The sequence below is a fragment of the Sapajus apella genome, unplaced genomic scaffold (genome assembly GCF_009761245.1).
Source record: "Sapajus apella isolate SASKATOON/1434 unplaced genomic scaffold, GSC_monkey_1.0 scaffold25, whole genome shotgun sequence".
In the NCBI taxonomy this organism is placed as follows: domain Eukaryota; kingdom Metazoa; phylum Chordata; class Mammalia; order Primates; family Cebidae; genus Sapajus; species Sapajus apella.
This window is the reverse complement of record NW_022436965.1, coordinates 13,760,909-13,784,268: the sequence shown is the minus strand read 5'-3', so window position 1 is coordinate 13,784,268 and position 23,360 is coordinate 13,760,909. Positions and strand designations below refer to the sequence as shown.

At 40.0% G+C, this 23,360-nt stretch overlaps 1 protein-coding gene and 1 long non-coding RNA gene across 4 annotated transcripts in view; one reads left to right on the top strand and one right to left on the bottom strand.

The window, feature by feature from the left end:
- The window catches only part of PAPPA2 (pappalysin 2), a 280,840-nt gene that overhangs the window by 188,041 nt on the left and 69,439 nt on the right, over positions 1-23,360 (top strand). For both annotated transcript variants that reach the window (XM_032291320.1, XM_032291319.1), the window contains 3 exons: positions 9,299-9,470; positions 13,276-13,453; positions 14,624-14,837. In XM_032291320.1, coding sequence (XP_032147211.1) covers positions 9,299-9,470; positions 13,276-13,453; positions 14,624-14,837 — 564 coding nt within the window. The remainder of the gene's footprint in view (positions 1-9,298; positions 9,471-13,275; positions 13,454-14,623; positions 14,838-23,360) is intronic.
- LOC116560107 lies at positions 21,020-23,328 on the bottom strand. Of its 2 annotated transcripts, none has more exons than XR_004272789.1 (3): positions 23,066-23,328; positions 22,259-22,334; positions 21,020-21,245 (listed from the first exon to the last, which is right to left on the bottom strand). It is a non-coding gene; the product is annotated as an uncharacterized LOC116560107 (long non-coding RNA). The 2 variants fall into 2 exon arrangements; XR_004272790.1 differs by having other exon boundaries at positions 23,127-23,328.

Below are 23,360 nucleotides of genomic sequence, written 5' to 3'. Positions count from 1 at the left end.
GGCTCTGCTGAGATGTAACCTAGTGTAGCCATTTAGAAGTTTCAGGGAACATGAGAAGTAGAAACAATGGTATTGAAAAGGGAGATGAATTAAAAATGTCACCTACTTCCCAATTTTGCTCAGGGCTGGCCCTGTCGGTATAGTCTGTATTCATGGCAGCTGGTGGAGAAAGCACAGAAAATAAAAGGAAACGAGTATTTCCAAGGTTCTGTCATTTTGCCAGCCTGCCAGGGAGACAGACGCTGTTGACAGATTTGACTATAAGCTCTGGTTGGAATGACTCTCGGGCCGTGTCTGGTTTTGTGTGCAACCATAGCTCTGCAGGCAGAGGAAGTCTGGAGATTGAAGTGGTAGCAAACCAATGCCCAGATCCCGGCTTCTCACTGTTGTCTACATCATTTAGTCTCATTGTATGATTTTAGCATAGTCTCTTTCCTTCCTCAGCCCTTAATTTCTCCGTAAGCAAATGAGCCATCAATGTTGCAAGGCTCCAGTGGGCTAGGAAGAGCAAAAGAACAGAAAACAATAATATTTCAAATCTGATGTCAACCAAGGACTGGCAAATTCTAGGATTAGAAGATGATAGGAACAACATGAAGCTTCTGTTGGGGTGTCTAGAAATTTACAAGGAAAATAAACCAAGGAGAAATAGGGAGAGGGAGAGTCCCAAAAGGGCCCCGTAGATGTTTTATGTTCTTCTTACTTCTGCTTGTGAATTTGAGAGCTATTCAAGGGGCCTGATTGAAATCCTGAAGACTTCCATTTAGCCCTAACTTACGTATAGCGCAAAGAGAAGCCAGGCTACCCTGTCTTCCTACCCTGTAGGTGCTGTTCCAGGAGTGATGCAGTCGGAAGCTCATGCCCACTAAACTTCATCCGAGGACTGTATTGTCTCACTGAACTCTTCATGTTTCACAATTTCCCAGGCTCAGCTTAGGAATGTAGCTGGGGAAGTGTCCTTCCCTAGTGAAGAGCTTAATTTGTGTCCAGGAATAAGTGATAGAGAGAGAGTAAGCAGTGCAGTCCCTTGGAGGGTGTCAGTGATCATTGCTCTTTAGGAAGTGCCCCAAAGGGAGATGGTTACTGCCTTGCAAATTACACGTGTTGGGAGGAGAACAACATATAGAGGTGATGCATGAATAGCACACGGATTAGGGGCACTGACCTTTGTACAATCAAAAATTTGCCTATACTTTTTGACCTCCCTAAAACTTAACTACTGACAGCCTACTGTTGATGGGAAGCCTTATCGATAACATAGTCAATTAACACATATTTGATATATTAAATATATTACATACTATAGTTTTATAATAATGTAAGCTAGAGAAAACATGTTATTAAGAAAATTATGAAGAAGAGAAAATATATTTACAATTTATTATTATTATTATTGTTATTATTTGAGACAGTTTTACACTTGTTACCCAGACTGGAGTGCAATGGTGTGATCTTGGCTCACTGCAACCTTCGCCTCCTGGGCTCAAGCAATTCTCCTGCCTCAGCCTCCCAAGTAGCTAGGATTATAGGGGTGCACCATCACCCCTGGCTAATTTTGTAGTTTAGTACATGGGGTTTCACCATGTTGGTCAGGCTGGTCATGACCTCAAGTGATCCAGCCACCTCAGCCTCCCAAAGTGCTGGTATTATAGATATCAGCCACCAAGCCCAGCCTTATTTACAATTTATTAGTGGAAGTGTATCATCATAAAGGTCTTCATCCTCATTGTCTTCATGTTGAATAGGCTGAGGAGGAGGAAGAATAGGAGGGGCTGGTTCTGCTGTCTCAGGGGTGGCAGAGGTGGAAGAAAATGTGTATGTAGGTGGACTGGCAAAGTTCAGGCTCATGTTGTTCAAGGATCAGCATATACATATCTTTTTGTTGTTTCAAATGAATAAATCTGCTTCCCCTGGCAATTGCTAGGAAGCACATTAACTGTATATTAGCCTGCAATTGAATTGTTTTCGTTCTTTCTTTGGCATTCCAGATATTTTATAATCTATGTTAAAATCATGTGTTCTGAAACTTGGTGAGACAGGGCTTTTGAAAGAGAGCACTTTTGACTGTGTAATGTAAATCTGTTTCTCTTCAGAAGGACAGGGGACCTTTGGAAGTGACTTTACAGAAAAACATGGTAAAACCCAGAATTCCATGCCCAGAATAAAAAATGAGTGAAGCAAATTGCCCAGTACTGCGACCCCCAGAGTCTAGTTCTGAACTTACAAATAGGTCACATTATAGGAAGAGATGGACATATCCTGAAGATCTAGTTTGAGGAGCCAAATTCTGTGCTGAGACTTAAATAAAGGGACAGAGAAACCTCCACTTTCCCAGGATACAGGAATGGGAGAAGTTCGTTTGGTATAATAATTCACCATTTTTCTATCATGCGAAGGAAGAATCAAAATTACTGCTGAGATTCCTCTGTTTCCATCAGATGAGAATCTTCAGAGGAGAAGAACTTGAATTAATTTTATTTTCCAAGTTAGGAGGGTTCTCAGCACCTCAAAGTACCAGCATTGGTCTGTGCAAGAAGGAGAATGGAAATGTTTTTAACATATAACCTGGTTCCTGTCCTACACAGCAAAGATGAAGCCAGAAGTGAGGAGGAAGCACAATGGGGAGTCAGAATTAAGACATTTTTTCTCTATTAGTTTGGATAAATAGCAAAGCTATCAAGGATGAATGCTATTATTGTCGTTACATTTGGTTTGCAGTTGATGGTGGGAAAATTAAATGAGGACTCTGCCTCATCCAGTCCACTCTACATTCTGTACATCCCACTCCTATCTGCTGCCAAATTCAGAGCATGCATTCCTTCTTAGCCCATATCCTCTTATTTCCATAAGAATCAATAAAATGAAGTGAAGGAATAGAGAAAAATCTGATCCTCTTTTACTACTTAACCTTGAAAGAGCTGTTTCTAGAGAGACCTCTGGAATTGCTAGTTAGTCAAGGGTGGCACTTCTTGGATAAATGAATTGCAATATTTTGTTTAACTAAACAACTGAAAAGTTGGGGCATTACACTACAAAAACACACTGGGCAAGAAAGATTATGAGAAACTCTTTCTTGAGTTCTCTACCACATCCTGCCTGTTCATGGGTTTTCTGCACTCCCACCCCAATACCACCGTCACCTCATCTGTGAAACTCAATACCATGTTAAAGCTGGACGGGCCCTTTGATAGAACCCAGTTCAACCCCATCATTTTACTAATTTGCAGATAGAAGGCCAGGATGGTTAAGAGACTTGCTCAAGGTCCTAGAGGCCAGCAGGGGCAAGCCAAGACCAGAACCAAAGTCATGTGGCCTTGGACCACTACTTTCTTCATCACACTGTATTGTTTCTTGAAAAGTGTGGTACAAATGCCAGTTTCTCTTAAGCAAAGCTAGATTCTAGGTAAAAGTTGTGATCAGACTTTTATGAATGCCTGGGGGAGGGTGGGATATTGACTTTAGAAAAGTGTATAAGCCGAAGTCATCCTGGTTTTAAGTTTGAGCTAAAGCTCAGTTAAGGCTTCTTTGTTATTTTATTACAATTGTTGTGTTGTAGGAAGTTCTGAAATAGCCCATCATTTCTTCTGGACTAAATTTTTTCATTTAATACAAGAAATTTGATTTGAATTATCTTTAAGATCTGTTTCCATTTTCATGAGGTCTGGTTTCTCTAAAATGGTTGTTAAATGCCCACCCTCCCCCACCTCTATCACAATCAGGAAATAGAGTCTTTAGCCCACAGTCTTTCACACACTCTTACTTAGGAGAAAAAATGATTCTAGTACTGACTCGGACCGACTCTGAAATATTGTTGTAGCCCTCTAAAGTTTTTTCAGGGTTGCTCAGACCCTCAGGAGAACCTTGAACCAAAGCTTCAGGGCAGCCATAGGCAGAACAACAGGACTTTGCCTGTTTGTTAGGAACTGTCCAACTCCCCAAATATGGACCTGGGTTGGAGGCTATGCCAGTGTCCCTGCGATGGCCTCAGAAATGGACAACTAAAAGAGATGCCTGGTTTGACATTCTCTGGGAGACAGTTCATGAAAAGTTTGTTGGTGGGGCTGGCCACTTTATCTGCAAATAATGATGTCTATTTTCTGGTGTCAACCTTACCCTTTTCCTCACTAACCACTGAAAGGTATAGGAAGACTTTGGGAACCTGCCACTAATTCTGTTTCCAGATGTAAAGGTTGACTCCTTTCAGTATAGAATTCTCTAAAGTTATTAGTCAGAATTTAAGAGATCTGCACACACTGAATTTTATCTGGTTCTCAGTGATAGGGGAAGTGGTATTTTTATACATGCTTTGAGATTGTTGCTTTTCCTTTGTTCTGTCTATAAAGAGTTGGAGAAAACTTTCCAGGACATACATCTCTTGCCTTTCCAAATTCTCTTCATACATTAAAGTCACATCAAATTCAATAATAAATTTTTCTCAGAAATAGCCACGAATTTATAGTCAGTAACACATGATTTAATTATTTTTCTTTTCAGCTACATTCAGAGTTTTTTCAGAATAGGGGATATGTTTTATGCTTTTGATCTACCTTGTGGCTTCTTCATGATAATTTAATATAGTAAAACATAATGATGAAGCAGTGGGGCCAATGTCTCATTCTGGAGTCAGTCTTGCTATTTTATAGTCTTAGCCTATAGAAGTTATTGACATATCTTTCAGGTTACATATATCTAGATCTTTATGGGGTTGAGATTTACTCCTAGTAAGTATCAACACTTTGAAACTTAAAAACATCAAATGGTGGAACCCCACTGCAAGCCTACAGAATCAAAATTTTCAGGGGATAAATAAGGAGTATATTTTTTAAAAGCTTCCTAAGTGAGTCTAACGCACAGCTATGGTAAAGCCTACCTCATGGAATAAGAGGACCAATCCTAAGGAATTATGCCAACAGAGCCTTCACAAATACAGGCATCACTCACATATACAACAACAAAGGAAAAACACATGCCGTAATTGCAGGGCATTGCTAGGATTGTACCTGGGTGTCCATGGGCAGGTTCTGTACAAGAGGACAGTAGCCAAGGCTTAACATACATTTTGAACAAAAAATCCTCAATAAAAAGTATTTTTTTAAAACCTTGTAACACAATGGCATTGGAAGTGAAGACCAGCAGAAAGAGAATAGGGGTTTATCAGAGCAGAGAGGCAAAGAGCAAAGCTAGGGTTATGTGTAGGTGACCATCTACACAGTGTGATTTCTAAAGACCTCCCGATTCAAACCTCCCTTGTGAAAAACTCAATCCTTTGGCTTAAAACACTGACTCTTGTTAAAATGGAAATACCTGCGAATCACATCTGACTGGGTCCATCATTTTCTTACCTGAGAACACATTGTAATGTGGTGGGGAAAGAGCTGGAAGCACAGATGGAAGACAAGTTGGTGCTGCCAAAAAAGGACACACACTGGGAAGGGCATCATGCAGACAGCAGCAGCTGGATAAATATCATCACTTTGATTTACTGTTATTTAAAACAGAACTGCTCAAAACTATTGGACTATTAAGATATACTATGTTTTTTCCTTGCCTACTCTGCTGAGGAGCCTTTTGGCTTACGCTGGCCTCTGCTGCTAGCTCCTGAATTGGGAAGAAAGCAACAGGAAAACAACCTCGTCCCGTGGGAGATGGCCTGGTGGTCTAGGCTGGCCCTGAGAGTGAGGGCTCTGAGACCCAGCCTGAGGATTTTCCTCTGACTTGCTGTGTGGCCTCCAGCCAGTCTCCAAACAGCTTTAGTTTCCTTGTATGTCAAACCAAGATAAATACCTAACTTCCCACTTCTCTGGGGCATCGTAAGGCTTCACTTCTGCCACTTTCAGTAAGGTTTGTCCAAAGACCATAAGAAGAAAGCTTTTAAAAAATTTTAATGTGAATTACTTTTACTACTTACGTATCATTAAGTAGAAAGGAGAATGCATCAGGAGTGTGGGATAATGGAGAACACAACAGCCTCACTCAGAGGAGCAGTGTTTGTAGTGGAAGAGAAACACAAAAGGGGTTTTGGGGTTGGGGTGCAAGGGAGAAAAGCCTACAATTGGTACCAGATGCCATCAGAAGCTAACGACCTGACAAACTCCGTCCTCATAAAACAAATTCCTTAAAAAGGAAGCAAATGGAAATATAAGCTAGTGAAAGAATTTGCAGCAGCTGCCCTAAAACCATTTCTCACTTCATAAACAGGTCTGGGTTTGGTCCTTCTTTTTGGTATTGGTCTTATTTCTTGCCACTTTTCCCTCTCATATTCTCCCCTGTCTCATTCTTCCTCCCTTGCTGCTCCTGCTGGACAAGCTTCTCACACTGGTAGTCATAGCAGTAGTAGTTCCCATTTTGATGGAGGAAGGCTCCTTCAGAGCATTTGTTCTGTGTCTTGTCTCAACACGTATTTGTCCTCAATGATGGCGTGGATTAATTGGGGGAAGTCACTCAAAAACAGCACTTGCTCTTTTCACCTTAATTTCTTTTCGATAAACTGATGTGAACCAGAGTATTAATGACTCTGTTTTCCAGTACTTCCTGCTCAACATGCTGAAGAAGAGTTTATGTTTGGGACATCCATGCTGCATGGTATCTAGAGAACTAGGAGTTCTTTAGCATCACTAATGAAGCATCTTGATCATATCCCATAAAGGATGGTTAGATTTTATCTTCCTTGTCAGATAGATTAAATAAATATTTGAAGACAAAGATTTATTTCCTACATTGTATATAAGCATTGAATTTGAGGGGTTCATGCTGACTCAACATCCCCCAACTCACTTATTTCTTCCTTCATCAGGCCCCCTAATGGATACCTCATCATCACAGGAAATAACCAGGGTTTAAACTTGTGAAAACATTTTTTTCACACCAATCACCTCCAATTCTTCCAATTCCTACCTAATAAATGTAGATAAAAGAAATGAGAGTATCACTGGCATATAATTTAAATCCCAAAGGTATAAGCCGCAACTTTAGCATGTTTAGTTAGAATCCACCCTTTTTGGGCTAGTGCTTTTAAAGTCAAATCTCAATTATTTGAAGGTATTATGTGCATATTCGATGACATTTTGTTTTCTACTTTTTTTATATTGTTGCCTAGATGTTTGATGAAGTTGTTGACCACTAACACAATTCAGGGGCAAACAGAGCACACTACTGATGACAAGATTCATAGTAGTTGTATTTTTGGGCTAATAATTAGCACCACGGACAACAACATCAAGAGCAGGAAAATATCTTGTTAGTCTTCCATACAAGACTATGTATTCCCTAAGAGCACGGTTCTAGTACCAAAGGTACTCAGATCGAGGGCTTCCCAACAGTAAGTGCTTAGTACATGCTTATTAATGAATGAGTGGAGCAAGATGGTTGAATTAGTGTTTAATGATATTTTCGTATTTCAGATCCTCATTTACTATTATAAAACTTAACAAATTTCTCATTTTCATAGCCATGGACTGACTTTGCTGTCTAAAACATGAACAATCTTAATTCAGCTAATTTTAACTGTGTCGACTACAGCATGGCATATGTTGAATAAAAAGTGAATAAGAGTCAGTTTTCCTCTTCAAAATGTCCACAATCTAGTTGTGACATTCAGCATTTAGGAGACACTCAGATACTAATTACTTTGTGAATAAAATGCTAAATTCTCTATTAAAGAATTAATTAATGAGAATTTAATAAATTCTCATTAATTAAAGAATGAGAAAATGCATACATAACTATAACACAAGGTAAAAAGAAATGCTAGAAGAGAGTTATTTTTTTAATTTCACTGGGAAGTTCAAAGGAAGAGGATATCTGAAGTGACTTCTTTGAGTAGAAAGGTGTCTTAGCTTATTTTGTGTTGCTATAACCAAATGCCTGATACTGGGTAATTTATCAAGGAAAGAGATTCACTTAGCTCATGGTTCTATAGGCTGGAAAGTGCAAGAAACATAATGCTGGCGTCTGCTCAGCTTTCTTGCTGTGTCATACATGGCTGAAGCAAACACATGCAAATGTGCAAAACCTGAGAGGCACCCTCACTTTAAAACAACCCACTCTCATGGGAACTAACCTATTTCAGTGAGAACTAATTCAGTCACAACTGCCACGTGAACAGCACTAAGCCATTCATGAGGGATCCACCCTCATGACCTAAACACCTTCCACTAGGCCCCACCTACCAATACTGCCACATTGGGAATCAAATTTCAACATGAGTTTTTGTGGGGACAAACCATATCCCAGCCATAGCAGAAGGCCTTTTAGAAATCTCAACAAACTGAGCAAAGGTACAAATGGGAGAACAAAAATGTAGGGTGACTATCAGCAAACAGACCAGTGAGGCCTTTTGCAGTCAAGCAGTAGAGGAATAGCAACTCTGTGAGGTTGCCATAATTATCTCCATCTTGTAGGGGAAGAAGCTGAAACACTTGGAAATGAATAACTCACTCCAAATCGCACAGGTAGTAAATGATGGGTCCAGGATACGGTTCCAGAGAGCCTGAGGCTAATGCCCTAATTGTTAACCTCTATGGTTCTGCCATGGCAAGAAGGTAACACGTGTTTTGCTCCAGCGTATTCTTGCTGCTGTTATGGTCCAGGCTGAGTCTAGATTGGCCCTAGCAATCCAAGCAGCAGTTCTCTGCTGAGAGGATGTCTGTGGAAGCATCTAGCATAAGATTAGGCATGAGACATGGATTCAAGATGTGTGAGTTTCCTCTTCCAGTAATTGGTTCAATTTCTGCCCAGCCTGTGCTGATATTTAGTGGTATGTACTGGTATGGCTTTGCGATTGTCAAAATATTTCCATCCCAATCGGTAAATTGGTGTTGCCTTCTGTTATCTCAGATATCTAGTCCCTTCAGACATGGCCTTCTCTGTCACGTTATGATCAAACATTTGAAAGATGGATGCCTGACATAACTAGGGGCCTCCAGATTCACTCCTCAGCTTTGTCCTGGATCTGTTCTAATTGCCTGGGACCCAGCAGTACTGGTTGTTAAATATTTTGAGTGTCATCCCATGATCTCATGCAGAACTTTCAGAATGTGTTCTCTACCTTATTTCATCACATTTGATCCTCCTGGAAGAAAGAGCCACAGAAACTCAGCTAATTGTTACTACCTAGCTGATATTTTTTACGTTGCATGGTGTTGGGTAGTAGAGAAAAAAGGCTATGAGTTAAATATTGGTTATGGAGAAAAATTGTTCTCTCTGGTTTAGAAGCCCTCCCAGAAGGAGGTGCAAAGTCATTGCTGCTGCCTATTGGTTCTCAACCGGTCCTAAGATGCTTCTGTTTCTTTCATCCCAGCTGTGTCCATCGGCCCTGTGGGAGGCAGGACAGCTGTCCGTCATTGCTGCTTGATCACGCTGATGTGGTAAACTGTACCTCTGTAGGCCCAGGTCTTACGAAGTGTGCTATCACTTGTCAAAGGGGATTTACTCTTCAGGCCAGCAGTGGGCAGTACATCAGACCCATGCAGGTGAGTTGAAATATGGTGATCACCAGGACCAATTTCCTGGGAAGGGGAGGTATTCATGCTCTTAACTCTGGCTCCACAAGGAAAGAGCAGGTGTTTTTAAACCATTTGAAAGAAAAACATGGGGGCTCTGACAAGCAGAGGGAAGCATGGCTTAGTAGAAATGCAAGGTATCTAAAAGTATGTACAGGGTTGTAAATTTTTCCTAAGGTGGGCAATAAATGAGAATGTTTATTCTGTTCCTCTCCCTTGTTTGTCTTTCTATCAGAAATTATGTTCCTTCCATTGCCTTTAAGATGAGAACACCACGGTTCAGACATGTGCGTTTCAGGAAAGATTGGTTGTAATCAACATGTCTGTGGTTCACATTGTCCATCCTCCAACAACCCTCCTTACAAAAAGACTGGAGAGATAGAACCTGATTTTCTCCCCAGAAGAATTAAAGCTGTTACCGAGGCAGAGATTCTATCATGATTCTAACTCTGGCCAAATTTTCCAAATTTCTACGAGCTCCATTTCAAATTTTTACAGTACCATTTTCAGAATTTCAAGATGGTTTGGAGGTAGTAGAATATGTAGATTAACAGGATGGCTCAGGAGACAGATCAGAATTAAATTTTGGCTCCACTATATATGTGTTAACTTTGGGTTAAAAGAAAGTTACACATATATAGTGAGATGTGTAACTTTGGGTTAAAAAGAAAGAAGTTAATCTCTTTAAGCTTGTTTTCACATTTTAAAAATGATTAGAACAGAGAACTTATCTGATTGAGTTATCATGATGACTAGAAATAATTTAAATGCTTTTGGCGAAATGATAGGTATATAGCACTCTAACTGTTGTCAGTATTAGGAGCAGAATGGTTATGTATTCTCAACTACGAATTCTGTTTTCCATCTTTCCTTTAGAGAGTCTTCAGTACCCTACAGAGAAATTGTAAACATAAAATCAACCATTAGAAAACATGACCATATTATAAGATAGAAAAAGGATGAACTAGGCATGAGATGATTGTGCTCCAGGAAAAAAAAAAAAAAAAAAAAAAACAGAAAGATGTGGTCTCATAAGGAAAGAGTGGACACTCAACTGTTAGCTAGACATCAGTCATTTACAAGAGTTGATTTGTTTTTTTACTTTTGTGCCAATTGATTGCTTAACAGGTTGGAAACCTGTGGGAGAATTTCACTTGCTTAGAGCTGTCAGGATTTATACGTATGCTCTTTGGCTTCAGCCGGTTTAGGTTCTGCCTACAGAAAAATGACTTTAATATAACTTGAGGCACCAACTTCTTGGTCTGTGATGCTTTAGTCAGGAAGGCAGAGCCTTTATTACCTGTTCTTCACCCATCTCGGCTCAAAGGAATGTCCACTCCAGAAAAGAAATAAAAAGAATGGAAAAAAATGCAGGAACTGAATCCACTCATGATAGGTGGAGAATGGGAGAGAAGAAAAGACAACATATGTACTTCATTAAAATTAGAAGCAAATTCAGTACAAAATGGACAATACCTAACAGAGACAGGAGAAGCATCAGGCAATATACAAAAAGTGTGAGAGGCATTCTTTTTTTTTTTTTTTTTGACAGCCTCTCGCTCTGTCGCCCAGGCTAGAGTGCAGTGGCGTGATCTCAGCTCACTACAACCTCTGCGTCCCAGGTTCAAGTGATTCTCCTGCCTCAGCCTCCTGAGTAGCTAGGACTACGGGCACATGCCACCGTGCCTGGCTAACTTTTTGTATAAAAATACAAAAAGTAGAGATGGGGTTTCACCGTGTTGGCCAGGATGGTCTCAATCTCCTGACCTTGGTTCTGCCCCCCTCGGCCTCCTAAAGTGTTGGGATTACAGGCGTGAGCCACCGCGCCTGGCCTCGAGAGGCATTCTTTAAGTGATAGTGGCTAGTCGTGGTTAGAGCCAGACTTGCAAGCTAGGTTACACATGTGAGGGGCAGCATCTGGACTGAATGAGGGTGGGAGTGCCGCCTTTGACAATCACATGGCTCAGTAAGCAACAGCACTGTTCAGCTGACCAAACGTGCTGTCACCTGAGGCTGGCCCCATGAAGGAAATTATACAATCCTGCTTGTCACAAGACAGTGGGGATATTTGCTTTTTGTCGACACAAGAACTGAAACTAAACAGAAAAATGTGTCTGGCTTTGACTTGGGTCCTCCTGGCAAGCAATAGGGAAACACTGGGAGGCAGGGAGGAGCAGGTAGCCAAGAGTTGGCGTTGGAGTGACAAGTGCCTTCAGCAGTCATTTTACCTTTGGCTTTGGTGCCACTGTGGTTTCCTAGCAGGATGGCTGGCTCAGCCATAGAAACTCCCCTCTCTGTCTTAGACCTTTGATAATCCAGTAGCTAGAATGTTGGCTGCATGTTTTGCAAACAAGCCATAAGTTTCTAGGTCTCCAGTTACTGGCTTGTTACATTGCCCTACCCTAGACGCCTTCTTCTACCTCCCCCTGTACTGCTGGGAAGTCCTGATCATTTTTCAAAGGCCAATCCTGTATTACCTCCTCTGAAACTTCTCCTACATGCTCTCCTCCCTGACCAAGGGTGGCAGTTCCTCCTCCAGCTCCCAAAATGCTGTTGTACCATCATACAGGAGCGTGCATGATACAATATAGCTTTATTATTGCATATTTATGTTTTTTCTTCTTGATTTCAGTTTTCTACTTCTGTTTTATGGTTTGCAGTCTTTATATTGCATTCCTTCCAATCATTACAGAAGGGGATAGGACATAACAAACAAAAATGTAGCTCTAACATATTCCTTCTTTACTTTCTTTTCTGCCTTCCTCCCTCCTTTTCTCCTTTCTATTCTCCTTCCTTCACATGTTTTTGAACCATTGTTTTAACATGCGGTTTGCTTGCCTGATAGTTTTTTTAGCTCCTGGAGAGTGTCTTGTTTAGGACAGGGCCTGGCCCTTCTAGGTGCTCAATAAATGTCTCTTCATTGAATTAGTAGCAGGGTGCTCTAGGACTACCCTACTGAAATGACAGGCTGTAGGAAATGGCTAGAGTCTCTCACATTTAACCACAAGGTCTGGAAGATTCCTTGTATGCATTAACTCTCAGCACTATTCTCAGTGGAGTTAATTGTTTTCAGCAGCATTATCAGCTGGCTTATTAATAAGAGTGCCAGCAGGAGACAGATGACATACTCGAAAGTGGGCAATTTGAGAGAATTTAATCAAGGGACCACTCATAAATGTGCAGGCAGGATATGGGAAAATCACAGGGAGATGGTGTAGTGTCCCCAGTAAAGAGGCTCAGTTATCACCCCTAGGCCTGAAAGGTTTACTGTAGGAGTGCAGAATCACAGGAAGAAGGAGCCGAAACTGTGGAGCAGGCTTCCAGAAGATACAGCCAACCTGCAGTGACCCTTGAAAGAAAGTGGGGAGAATCAGCACCCTGGCACCCCTCTTCTCCTCTCCCTCTCCAGGCTCCTGGCACCAGGTCCTGAATCTGAATGCAAGCACAAGTCAGAGGCATGAAACCCACTGGGATCAGTTTCCCTGGCCCAGAGCAGGGTGGAAAAGGGAAGAGAATAGGTCTGGAGAAGCAACTGGAAAGCAGCTTGCCATTTAATGTTTCTCTGACACTAGCAGGCTTCTTTTATCAGCATCATACTGAGTATTGTAAGAATGTATGTTAAAACAATGAGGCCTAAAGAGGGAGAAAGGCAAAAAAATTGTCCTGTTTTAAAAGTTTGGACAGATAATTACCAAGACTCTTCTAAAGCCTGGAAACTACTCTGATAAGCCTTTTAAAAATGTGACTTTGACAGAAGCAATTTCTCTGTTTCTAGAAGGAAGTTCTGCTCACATGTTCTTCTGGGCACTGGGAGCAGAATGTGAGCTGCCTTCCCGTGGACTGCGGTGTTCCTGACCCGTCTTTGGTGAACCATGCAAACTTCTCCTGCTTAGAGGGAACCAGCTTTCTGAAACGCTGCTCAATCTCTTGTCTCCCACCAGCCAAGCTGCAAGGTATTGTCTGGCCAACCAGGAACTGTATGCAAGTTCTCTTTAGTCCCTCGCTCTTGAGGGTATGTTAGGGTTCTTTTCTTTACCCTGACGCCTTTCCCATTTGCTCCACTGGGTTAACATCTTCTGATAAGTCCAGAAAAGTCCCAAAGGGCAACACCATTCTTTGGCCCCAACTACTTGAAAGGATGCACTGGCTCAGATTCTCATGAATGAAAGAATCTGAGACTTTCCTCTATTTGTATTTGACATTGTATAGCCCAGAGGCAAGCCTGCTAGAATGGTTGTCTTGATAATATTCATAATCAAGCTACATTTTATTGTACACATTTTAAAATTTAATATTTACAACCATCTTCAGAGTAATTTGTGAATTTGTCCCTGGCTTTAGTGCTGCTGGGTAGAGATGAAGATGGGATGTAGCCTGCTCTAACTGATGGCTTCTTAGAATTGGTGTGCCTAACAGTGACTCAGGAAGCTTGCTATAATTGCAGATTCCTGAACCTTTCTCCAAGAGATTCTTGCTTAGTGAGTCTGGGGTGAGATAATAATGCTGTGGTGAGTAGTTCATGAATTGCATTTGGAGAAACCATGAATTGTACTGAGGCATACGATGTAGTGTTGAAACACAGAACTCTGCATCCAAACTACCTCTGTTCAAACCCTGATTCTGCCCCTTACTACCTTGGGCAAGTTACCAATCCCCAATTTCCTCATCGGCATAATGGGGGATAATAATAGGATCTGTTTCGTAGGGTTGTTTGAGGTTTGAAGTTTACACAAGCTAATACATGTAAAATGCTTAGAACAGTGCCTACCATATAATAAGCACTATAAAAGTGTCATCTATTATTATTTTAATGCTTTCCATGATACTTTTTATTGTTTGTAGGTAGGAAAAGAAGTAATGATTTAGTTGGTGGCCATTCTTTCATCTGGGTCAAGAAAGATTTATCTGACCTCTGTTTTATATAAGAGCATCACACTGGATACGCCATAAGTAAAAAGATGCAGGACAAACATGTGACATGGGATTTTTGAGATGCTGTTCAAGAAAGAATAATGTGACTTTTGAAAGACACCAGTATGTTGAGAGGTTTTCATTTCATCTGCTATTATTATCTTTCTGGGGTCTCTGTTCTGAGCATCTCTGCTTCTCTTTCCTGGATTCAGGACTGAGCCCATGGCTGACATGTCTTGAAGATGGTCTCTGGTCTCTCCCTGAAGTCTACTGCAAGTTGGAGTGTGATGCTCCCCCTGTTATTCCGAATGCCAACTTGCTCCTGCCTCACTGCCTCCAGCCCAACCATGACGTAGGCACCGTCTGCAAATATGAGTGCAAACCAGGGTACTATGTGGTGGAGAGTGCGGACGGTAAAGTCAGGAAGTAAGTTGAATTGTTCCTGGTCTTTGCAGTTCTACCTACCTCACTGCTTGTTATGTTTGTTTTTCTGTATCATCTCCCTTTACCTACAGGGATATATTCTCCAGTCATGACAGGCAGGTGACCTGCTGTGCTTTCTGCAAACGTATTCTCTCTCATAGAAGATCCCACAGTCTCACATGCGTAATTTTTAAAATAGTTTCTGCCCTAATGATTGCTTTCCTTGAAAGTAAGAGTTAGCAGTGTCCCAAGCATTATACATGTCACCTGAGTCCAACTCTGTGCTGGCATATGCTTGTCAGTCCAATTTACAGTTGCAGGCCTGGCCTGGTCCCCAGTGCAGACACTTAGGAGCTGTGGATATTGGGAAGATTCCTTTCTCTGCCTCAATGTTCTTTTCTGTAAAAAGGGGATGATGATAATCGTACTTACCAGTTAGGGCTGATATAGGAAGTAAATGAATTATTTGAATAAAACATAAAATTTATTAAATTTATTTTTAAAATAGGAAACAACTCATTTGACTATTAATATTGTTATTATATCTTCCCGCTTTCTCCTGTCTGATTTTTATGTATGTGCACTCCTAGACCCATGGCCAGAAACACTTTTTTCCCAATGTCATGGGTATCTGAAAGAACAAAAGCTTTATAATGTAATTTAAGAGGAAGGGCTTCCAAGAGAGTCATCTTGGGGTTCAAATCCTCATCCCCCGTTTATCAGCTGAGTTACCTCAGGAAAGTCATTTAACTCTTTGGGTCTTGGTTTCTTCTTTCCCTCCAGGTCTCCTTTTTATCCTTTTAAGTTTAGGATAATGCTTGCATCAGTGTTGAGTTGAAGGATAATTCAGCCTTCAACTCAATATCCAACTCAAGGTTAACTCAATATCCAGCCCAGTGCCTGACTTGTGCCAATTACTCAATAAATGGTTTCAGAAAAATAAACTTTTTCTGAGTGAACAAAAATCTTTCAGAAAAATAAATTCCTGGCATTTAGGAAATAGTAGCTATTCTTTCTCTACCATAAATTATGTAGGTACAGGAGAAAACCAAATTTGTTTCTTACCTAGCACTTAGTTCAAAGCCTGTCGATGCATATTCTTTTAAGATTTTGTTTTTGAACTAACAAAATCCCAGCCATGGTATTGCCAGTGATGCCTGGGCATACAGCCTTTGCTTGTAAGCTAGGATGTTCTAAGGGGACAGAAAACAAACTAGGAAACTGACTATCTGGCTCACACTTACCGTTTCTCTAGTTGATCTCCCACCCATGTTAGTGTTTGGCCAATAGAGCAATGGCCTCTCCCAGGGCATTCCACTCTAGAAAAGGCCCAGGCTCATATGTGGGAGGAGAAGAGCAAGCCTATACCCTGCCCTCTCCACCAGAGGAAGGGGTCAGACTGATTAGAACAAAAACAATACTGATGAAAAATTCACAGGAGGCTACACTTTCTAGTTCAGTGGGCTCTAGCAGGTATAGTAAACAGTTTTTGACAACCAAGAGCACATTTGCATGTGATTTTCATAGCACCTAGAGGCAATTTGCATAGACACGCATTGACAGGCAGTGAGTATCCAGGTAATACTCAAGTAAAAATGTTATTACAATTAGCCTGAAGGCTGCTGTTTTCTTGCTTTTTTTCTCTCTTTTCTTACCTCCCTTTTCATACATCAGCTGCCACCTCAGATATCTGCAGAATAAGTATCATGAAGAATAAATGACCGGGTGGGGGGCAGAGAAATGTCTCAGGACCAGGAAGAATTAAAGACAGCAAGATCATCACCAGTTTTCTGGGCTATGTCTTAGCTTTATGCTGGGAAAAATGAGGCCTGTGCCCAGAACTCTGGGTGGAGTTCTGGGTTTGAGGGCCATTTGAGGGCCATTTTTGGACACAGCTTTTCTGACTGAGAAAGTGGATGCTTGCATCACAGTGTCAGCATCAGTTTGTGCTTAAACATTGACATTCAAAATCACCATGCTGAGGAAAGATTAAATTATCTGCCACATTGTGTAAGCCGATTAAATCTTAGTTTACACCTGTTTACATAGCAGGTGGTGGATTGGTAATCAGAAGTTTGCAAGTCTGGCATAAATCACTGCCACTTGAGGCTCATGTTTACTCAGTGAACTATGTCAGCCTTGTTCCTTGCATGTGGAAAAAGCCCAGTATTGTATAAATGGGGCCCTCAGCTTCTTTCTAGGACTTGCAAGCACAAAGAGAAGGGATTGAGAAAAGCAGAAGGGAAATCAATCCAGAGAAAATGGTCACATGCTAATTTTATGCTACTGTACAGTGTAGTAAAAAAAAAAAAATTGAAGGTTATATTTGCAATTTGTTTATACAACCCTGAGCAAAATACTCAGTATCGATGGAACTTAGTTTTTGCGTCTATAATATTGGAAGTAGTAATTATTTCTATCCAACATGTTGTTTTCAGGCTGAATGTCGGCTAGTGTCATGAAAGCATTTTACACACTTTGAAGTTCAATACATATGCTACGCGAGGTATTACTTTTGTTCTTTTTTTTTTCTTTAAAGAAGGAAACAATTACTAAAATGCCAGCCAAATACATTCCTTTCCTGTTTCTTCTCAAGTCCATAGTTTCAAGACAAAAGGATTTGACTTCCTCTGAGATCCCTCTTCCAGCATTGTCTCATTCTACCCAGGGATGGCATATTCATCCCCTGCATGCTCTATGCTGTCTCTGGGTTGGGAATAAAGACAGACACATGAATAAAACCTGGGCAGTCCAACCTCAGAAATGGAGTCAGGATCTTTGTTACAATGTTGTTGGTCACACCCTCCTTCTTGAAACTCTTCTTCCCTGATTCTCTTCCGTTTTGCTCCTTGATGTTCCTTCTTCCTATCCTCGATTTCCTTTTTCTAGCTTTTTTTCCTCTGCCAATTTCGTCAAAGTTAATGTTTATCTGAGATCTCTCTTCCAACTTGTCAGACACGAAGCTCACTCACTCTGTAGCCTCAGTTACCATCTGCATGCTGGCGATTCCTAATTTCATACCTGCCACTACAGTATCTTCCCTTAAGGGCCATAAGGCACTTAAGACCAACTGCCTATGGATATTGCTGCTTGGATATACCATCTATATCTCAAACTCTTAAGTATGCAAAATGGAGCCTATCATAATTCCTTTCAAATATGCATATCTTTCTGTGTTGCATGAAGCTGGTTGAACCGGGTGCCTGCACATCACCTGAGACTCTTCAGTGTCCTTCACCGTCTCTCAAATCAGCTTATCAACTCTGGGTATCATATCTTACTGACTCAGATATGCTCATTTCTCTCCATCCCTGCTGCTGCATCTCTGTAATAGACTATTACCATTTTCCACCTCTGAACTGATCTTCTGTCTCCAGTCTTTTTCCCTTCAACACATTCACCATTTTTTAGCAAAAATCGTCTTCAAAAAACTCAAATCCAATTACATATTTCCTCACATAAAAATGAATGACCAGCTTTCCTGCTGCTTTATTAGGGGGAAAAAGCTGAATATTAAGATAGTTTCAATGTCTGCACAACCTAGCTGTGCCTTGCTTACTTCTCCAGCCTCATTGCTTATTGTCTTCCTGGGAGACCACTTCCCTTCAGCTCTTACACACCCTTCTGTAGCATAGGCTCAAATGCTACTGAACTTCTTTTATATCTTCATGGAAGCCATGGCAGTCGGGGCCTTTGGACGTGGAATTCCGTCTTCACAGAGCTCTCCTTGACAGTGACCTTTTGCTTGTCTAACTCCTACTGTCTTATTTTTAGCATGGATGTGGTGTTGTCCAGGAAGCCTACCAGATCTCCCCAGACTGTAGGGCTCCTCTCATAGGCTGCCATTGCACACCAAACTTCTCTAATGATATCATTTATCTCACTGATTACAAATGATCTGGTTTCTCGTCTATATTCGCTAATAGACTGAATATTTTGTTTAGCATCATGTGCTCAATGACTAGTTATTTACTGGCAGGTATTCAGTACTTTCTGAATGGGTGAAAGCATTGCATTTATAAGCAAACCTGTGATCGAATTTTGATGTCAAAATTGATGCTAAAAATAGTGAAGGAAAGAAGACATTTTTCTTATGAGGTGATAGAGGTCTCTATTTCAAATGCATTAAAGTGAATGAAAACTAAACTATGTATATATAATGTTTCATTTCAATGTATATATATATATATGTGTGTGTGTGTGTGTATATATATATATATATATATATATTCTAGCAATTATTTCAACAACATAGAATGGTCATTCTTCAAAGACAGTTTCAATTTTATTTATTCAACATTTATGCCTGATTAATACCATTCCATGCAAGTTAATGGTAACAGAAAAAGGATTACCTCTCTACAAGCTTACCAGAACAATGCTTCTCAATACTTGGCTGCTCATGAGAATCACCCAGGGAGATTTTAAAAAATCCTAATGTCCAGTTCACACCCCAAACCAATTACATCAGAATCTCTGGGGGTGGGGCCCAGACATCAGCATTTTCCAAAACTTCCCAAGTCACTACAATGTGCAGCTAAGGTCAAGAAGCACTGGTCTAATCAAACCTCTCTTCCTGTTAGAATAACATCAGATATGAAATTTTGACTTTCCTGAAAGATCCAGGATAATATTTTTCTCTTTTTAAAATTTTTGTAGCAGCATTTTGCGTGGTAGATTTTAGCATGTCTCCTTGAGACTTTTTTTTTTTTTGAGTGTAAGAGAGAAAATATAAGCAGAATTCTAACTCCTAAGAGGTTGTAAAGAACATGTAGTTTCAGGAGTTCTTTACTCCTCACATTGTATAACACACACACACACTCTCTTTCAAGACCCTTTCTTTTTTCTCCCATGCAATTTACTTCCACATACATATCATGATTAATCACTTCTTTGCTGTTTCATTAACCTGATTTCCTGGGAAGCTAAAGTAAGCGTGTTCGAATTATATTTTATCAATAAGACCATATTATGTTCTCCCTTATCTTTCACTTCCATGGCTGCCTTTTTCTCATTATGTGTTATCTTTGTGTGTGAAGGTTAGGTTAACATCATTAGAGCCCATAATTAATTTAACTTCTAAATGATTCAAACCTTCCAACTTTAGCTTAGACAGTCTCTGTTTCTATAAGTCATTCATAAAGATGCCATCTGTGAGGTGCTGTAGTCTCAGATCTTCTTGAGGGTAATTGTAAACATCCGTCCTTTCTGAGGGTTGCCCACAGCATCAACTTTTCCAAAGTACATAAATCTGTTTAAGTTCTGTAAACACAAATGAATGTCAAGGCTGAAATAAATATGCCTCACATTGTGACTATTTATTGTTTAACAAATGTTTGGTTGGTGAATGCCTTCAGTGGAGCCGTGTCTGATCTAAATTGGGCGAGAGTTTGAGATGGGCTGGAGCTGGGCGTGTATATTTGGCGCATTTCTACACACATAGAAAAATTGGTGCTGCAGAGTGTTAAAAAGCTTAAAGCCAATTTTCTGGGCATGGTGGCTGGTGGCTGGTGCCTGTAATCCCAGCTACTTGGAGGCTGAGGCAGGAGAATTGCTTGAACCTGGGAGGCAGAGGTTGCAGTGAGCCAAGCTCATGCCATTGCATTCCAGCCTGGGCAACAGGGAGAGACTCCATCTCAAAAACAAAAAAAGAAAGAAAAAAGCTTAAAGCCTGGGCTCTGTTCTTTTGGGTTGATGAGGATGACTATAGTGATGATTTGTCATTGTGTGCTATATATGCTAAGTATTTTGTACACAACACCCCATAATTTCTCATAACAGTAATATATTTTATCATAAACAAAATAATAGCATAGTAGAATATATTATTATATAATAGTATATAATTTGATATAGTAATTATAATATTTTAGTATATTATTATTATCCCCTATTACAGGAGAGGATACTGAGACTCAGTTTGGTTAAGTAGCCTTTTCATGATCACTTAGCCAATAAATGGTAAAATTAGGATGAAAACCATTCTTACTCCAAGAATTGTGCTATTGGCTAGTAAAGCTTTTGGTTTGAGTAAATCACTTCATTTCTCTAAGCCTTTTTCCACATTTGTAAGATAAAAGGAAATAATTGAGTGATTTCTAGCTCTAAAAGTTTCTGTTTTATTTTCTATTGCAACAGGACCAACAAAAAGAGCCAACACTTTGGTAAAACATCATTGCAAGAAGTGGTAGATACATAACAAATGTATTACCATCAGAAAAAAGCAGTGATATATTAAAACACAAATGCTACACAGGCATGGACTTAGCAGACAATCCTTAGGGCACTGTTAGAGTAATACTTGGAGAACGTTTGGTGTGCATGAACAGTCAAGGTTTTGCTCTTTCCTTCTTGATAGGTTTTGGTCCATTGTTACCCATTCACATCCATGAAGACTGGATCTAGTTCTCCCTTGAAGATAAAATATTGGGAAAACTTTTTTAGAATTTCTAGAATTAAGTTTTAGAATTAAACACATCCCTAACATTTCTAAAGAAGGTAATTTAATCAAATGGCTAAGAAGGGTTTTCTTAGTCCAAGATTCATCTCCTCATTTAGCAGTTAATTATACAGGCTCTGGCATTTTTGAGATCTAAATTTGAATCTCAGCTCTGCTATTTATCAGCTTTTTGACCTTGAGCAAGTTACTGATCTGTACTGGACATCAGTATTCTAATGGACAGGATGGAAATAACAGGTGTACATACAGGTTTTTGTAAGGAATGAATGAGATAATAGATGCAAAGAACTGAGCTGAATTTTTGGTCATATTAAGCTTCGGTTCATCAACACTGCTGCTGTTTATTATTATCATCATCTTTATCATTACCATCCTCATCACCATAATTTCTACCAGGCTAATGCCTCTTAAAAATACTGTTGCTGTTTGGACTATCTTTCTGGTGCAAGAGGGAAATTTCTTCTTTAACAAGGAATATACTCAGCTACATTTTTATCAGTGGCTATTGTCTCTGATCTGTGGTTCGTTCCTATGCTAAAAACAAAACAAAGCATAACAAATTAAACAACAACAAGTAAAACAGCACAGAGTCCAGGAAAACTGGAATTGGTGTTCGAGGTCAGAGGTACAGGTTTTCAATGACCAGTGGAAAAAGTGCGTTTTCCTTGCATATAGAAGAAAACACACACCAAAATAGAAAGTGTATTAAATTAAAAGATGTATACTATTCCCCCTAATTAGTACACTCTCTTTCTGCTTCATATCATCCTGCTGACAACTCAAGAAGTGACCAAGTACTACAGTGGCTTCCAGTAGATCATGAAAACAAAATAGGGGAAAGAGGGGAAAAAGAAACAAAATAATCAGCAAGATAGATCTGAACATAATTTAAAAATTAGGATGAACAAATAAAGTCAGACTAGTCTGGAAGGAGAAGGGCAAGGCCATATCCTGGAGACATGACCCAGATTTTTAGGCTCTTGATCTTTTTTGAACCATAGCATGGAACTCTGGAAGATTCAAACTCATTTTCTTCTATCCTAGGAGGAGAAAGAAAGACTTGGTTAACAAACTGAAAATGTGCAGTTAAGGCAAGCTAAAACTCATTAAGCATCCTGGATTCATAGTTTTTAAAAAGTTATAAAAGTAATCTACCTAATTGTTAAACTCTGTGTCATAATGTTGTGCCTATACATAGGTGATACGAGCTAAACCTATGCATGTGTATACACATGTTCTATCTATGATTGCTCAAGGAAAGAACACACTTTAATCTATGTACACTCATGCATCTGTCAGAAATAGAAATTTGTTTTCTTTCCATTAAGACTTCGTCTGGCTTTATAATTAGTGTTTATAGTAAATACATTCAAAATTTATTCTTGGAATCCCCAAATCTCTTGCCACTGTAGGATAATGTAAGCTTTAGTCTAATTTGTTATAGTCTCTTTTGGCTTCACAGTGATTGAACCTCTGCCCCAAGCCTTGGCCACTCACATACACACCTGAGTGCAGGCCAGATCCCGGCTGCAGGCTTCAAGGGGCCTGGTAACTGGCATGCATGCTCTCACTCCAAACTCAGCCCTTGTTGAATTTGTAAATTTCCCTGTTACCTTTAATCCCAAACTAGAGAACATCATATTGTAAAACTTTCTGTTTTATAGTGACTGCGAATTTATCTATTAATCAGAGGAAATTTTTAAAAATCTGAGTAAGAGCTTAATTGTTATATATAAACCAGTAGGACTTTATTCAACCCATAACTTCACACCCTGCTGCTCTTTCTGGTCTTTCTTTGTCCTGTTCCTCTGGTGTCTCAGGCTCTGTCTCACCCTTTCTTCAGTCCATTGAGTGAATATTTTGGTTGTGGTTTTGCTTTTGCTCTCTAGTGATGGGGTCAGTCCAGGCCAAACTGATTCATAAACTGTCTCCTGAGGGATTCTGGGTGGGACAGAAATATGAAGAATTAAGTAGGGTGGAGAAAATGAGCAGAATGTTAACATTCCATACACATCACACACGCACGCACACACACACACACACACACACACACACACACACACACA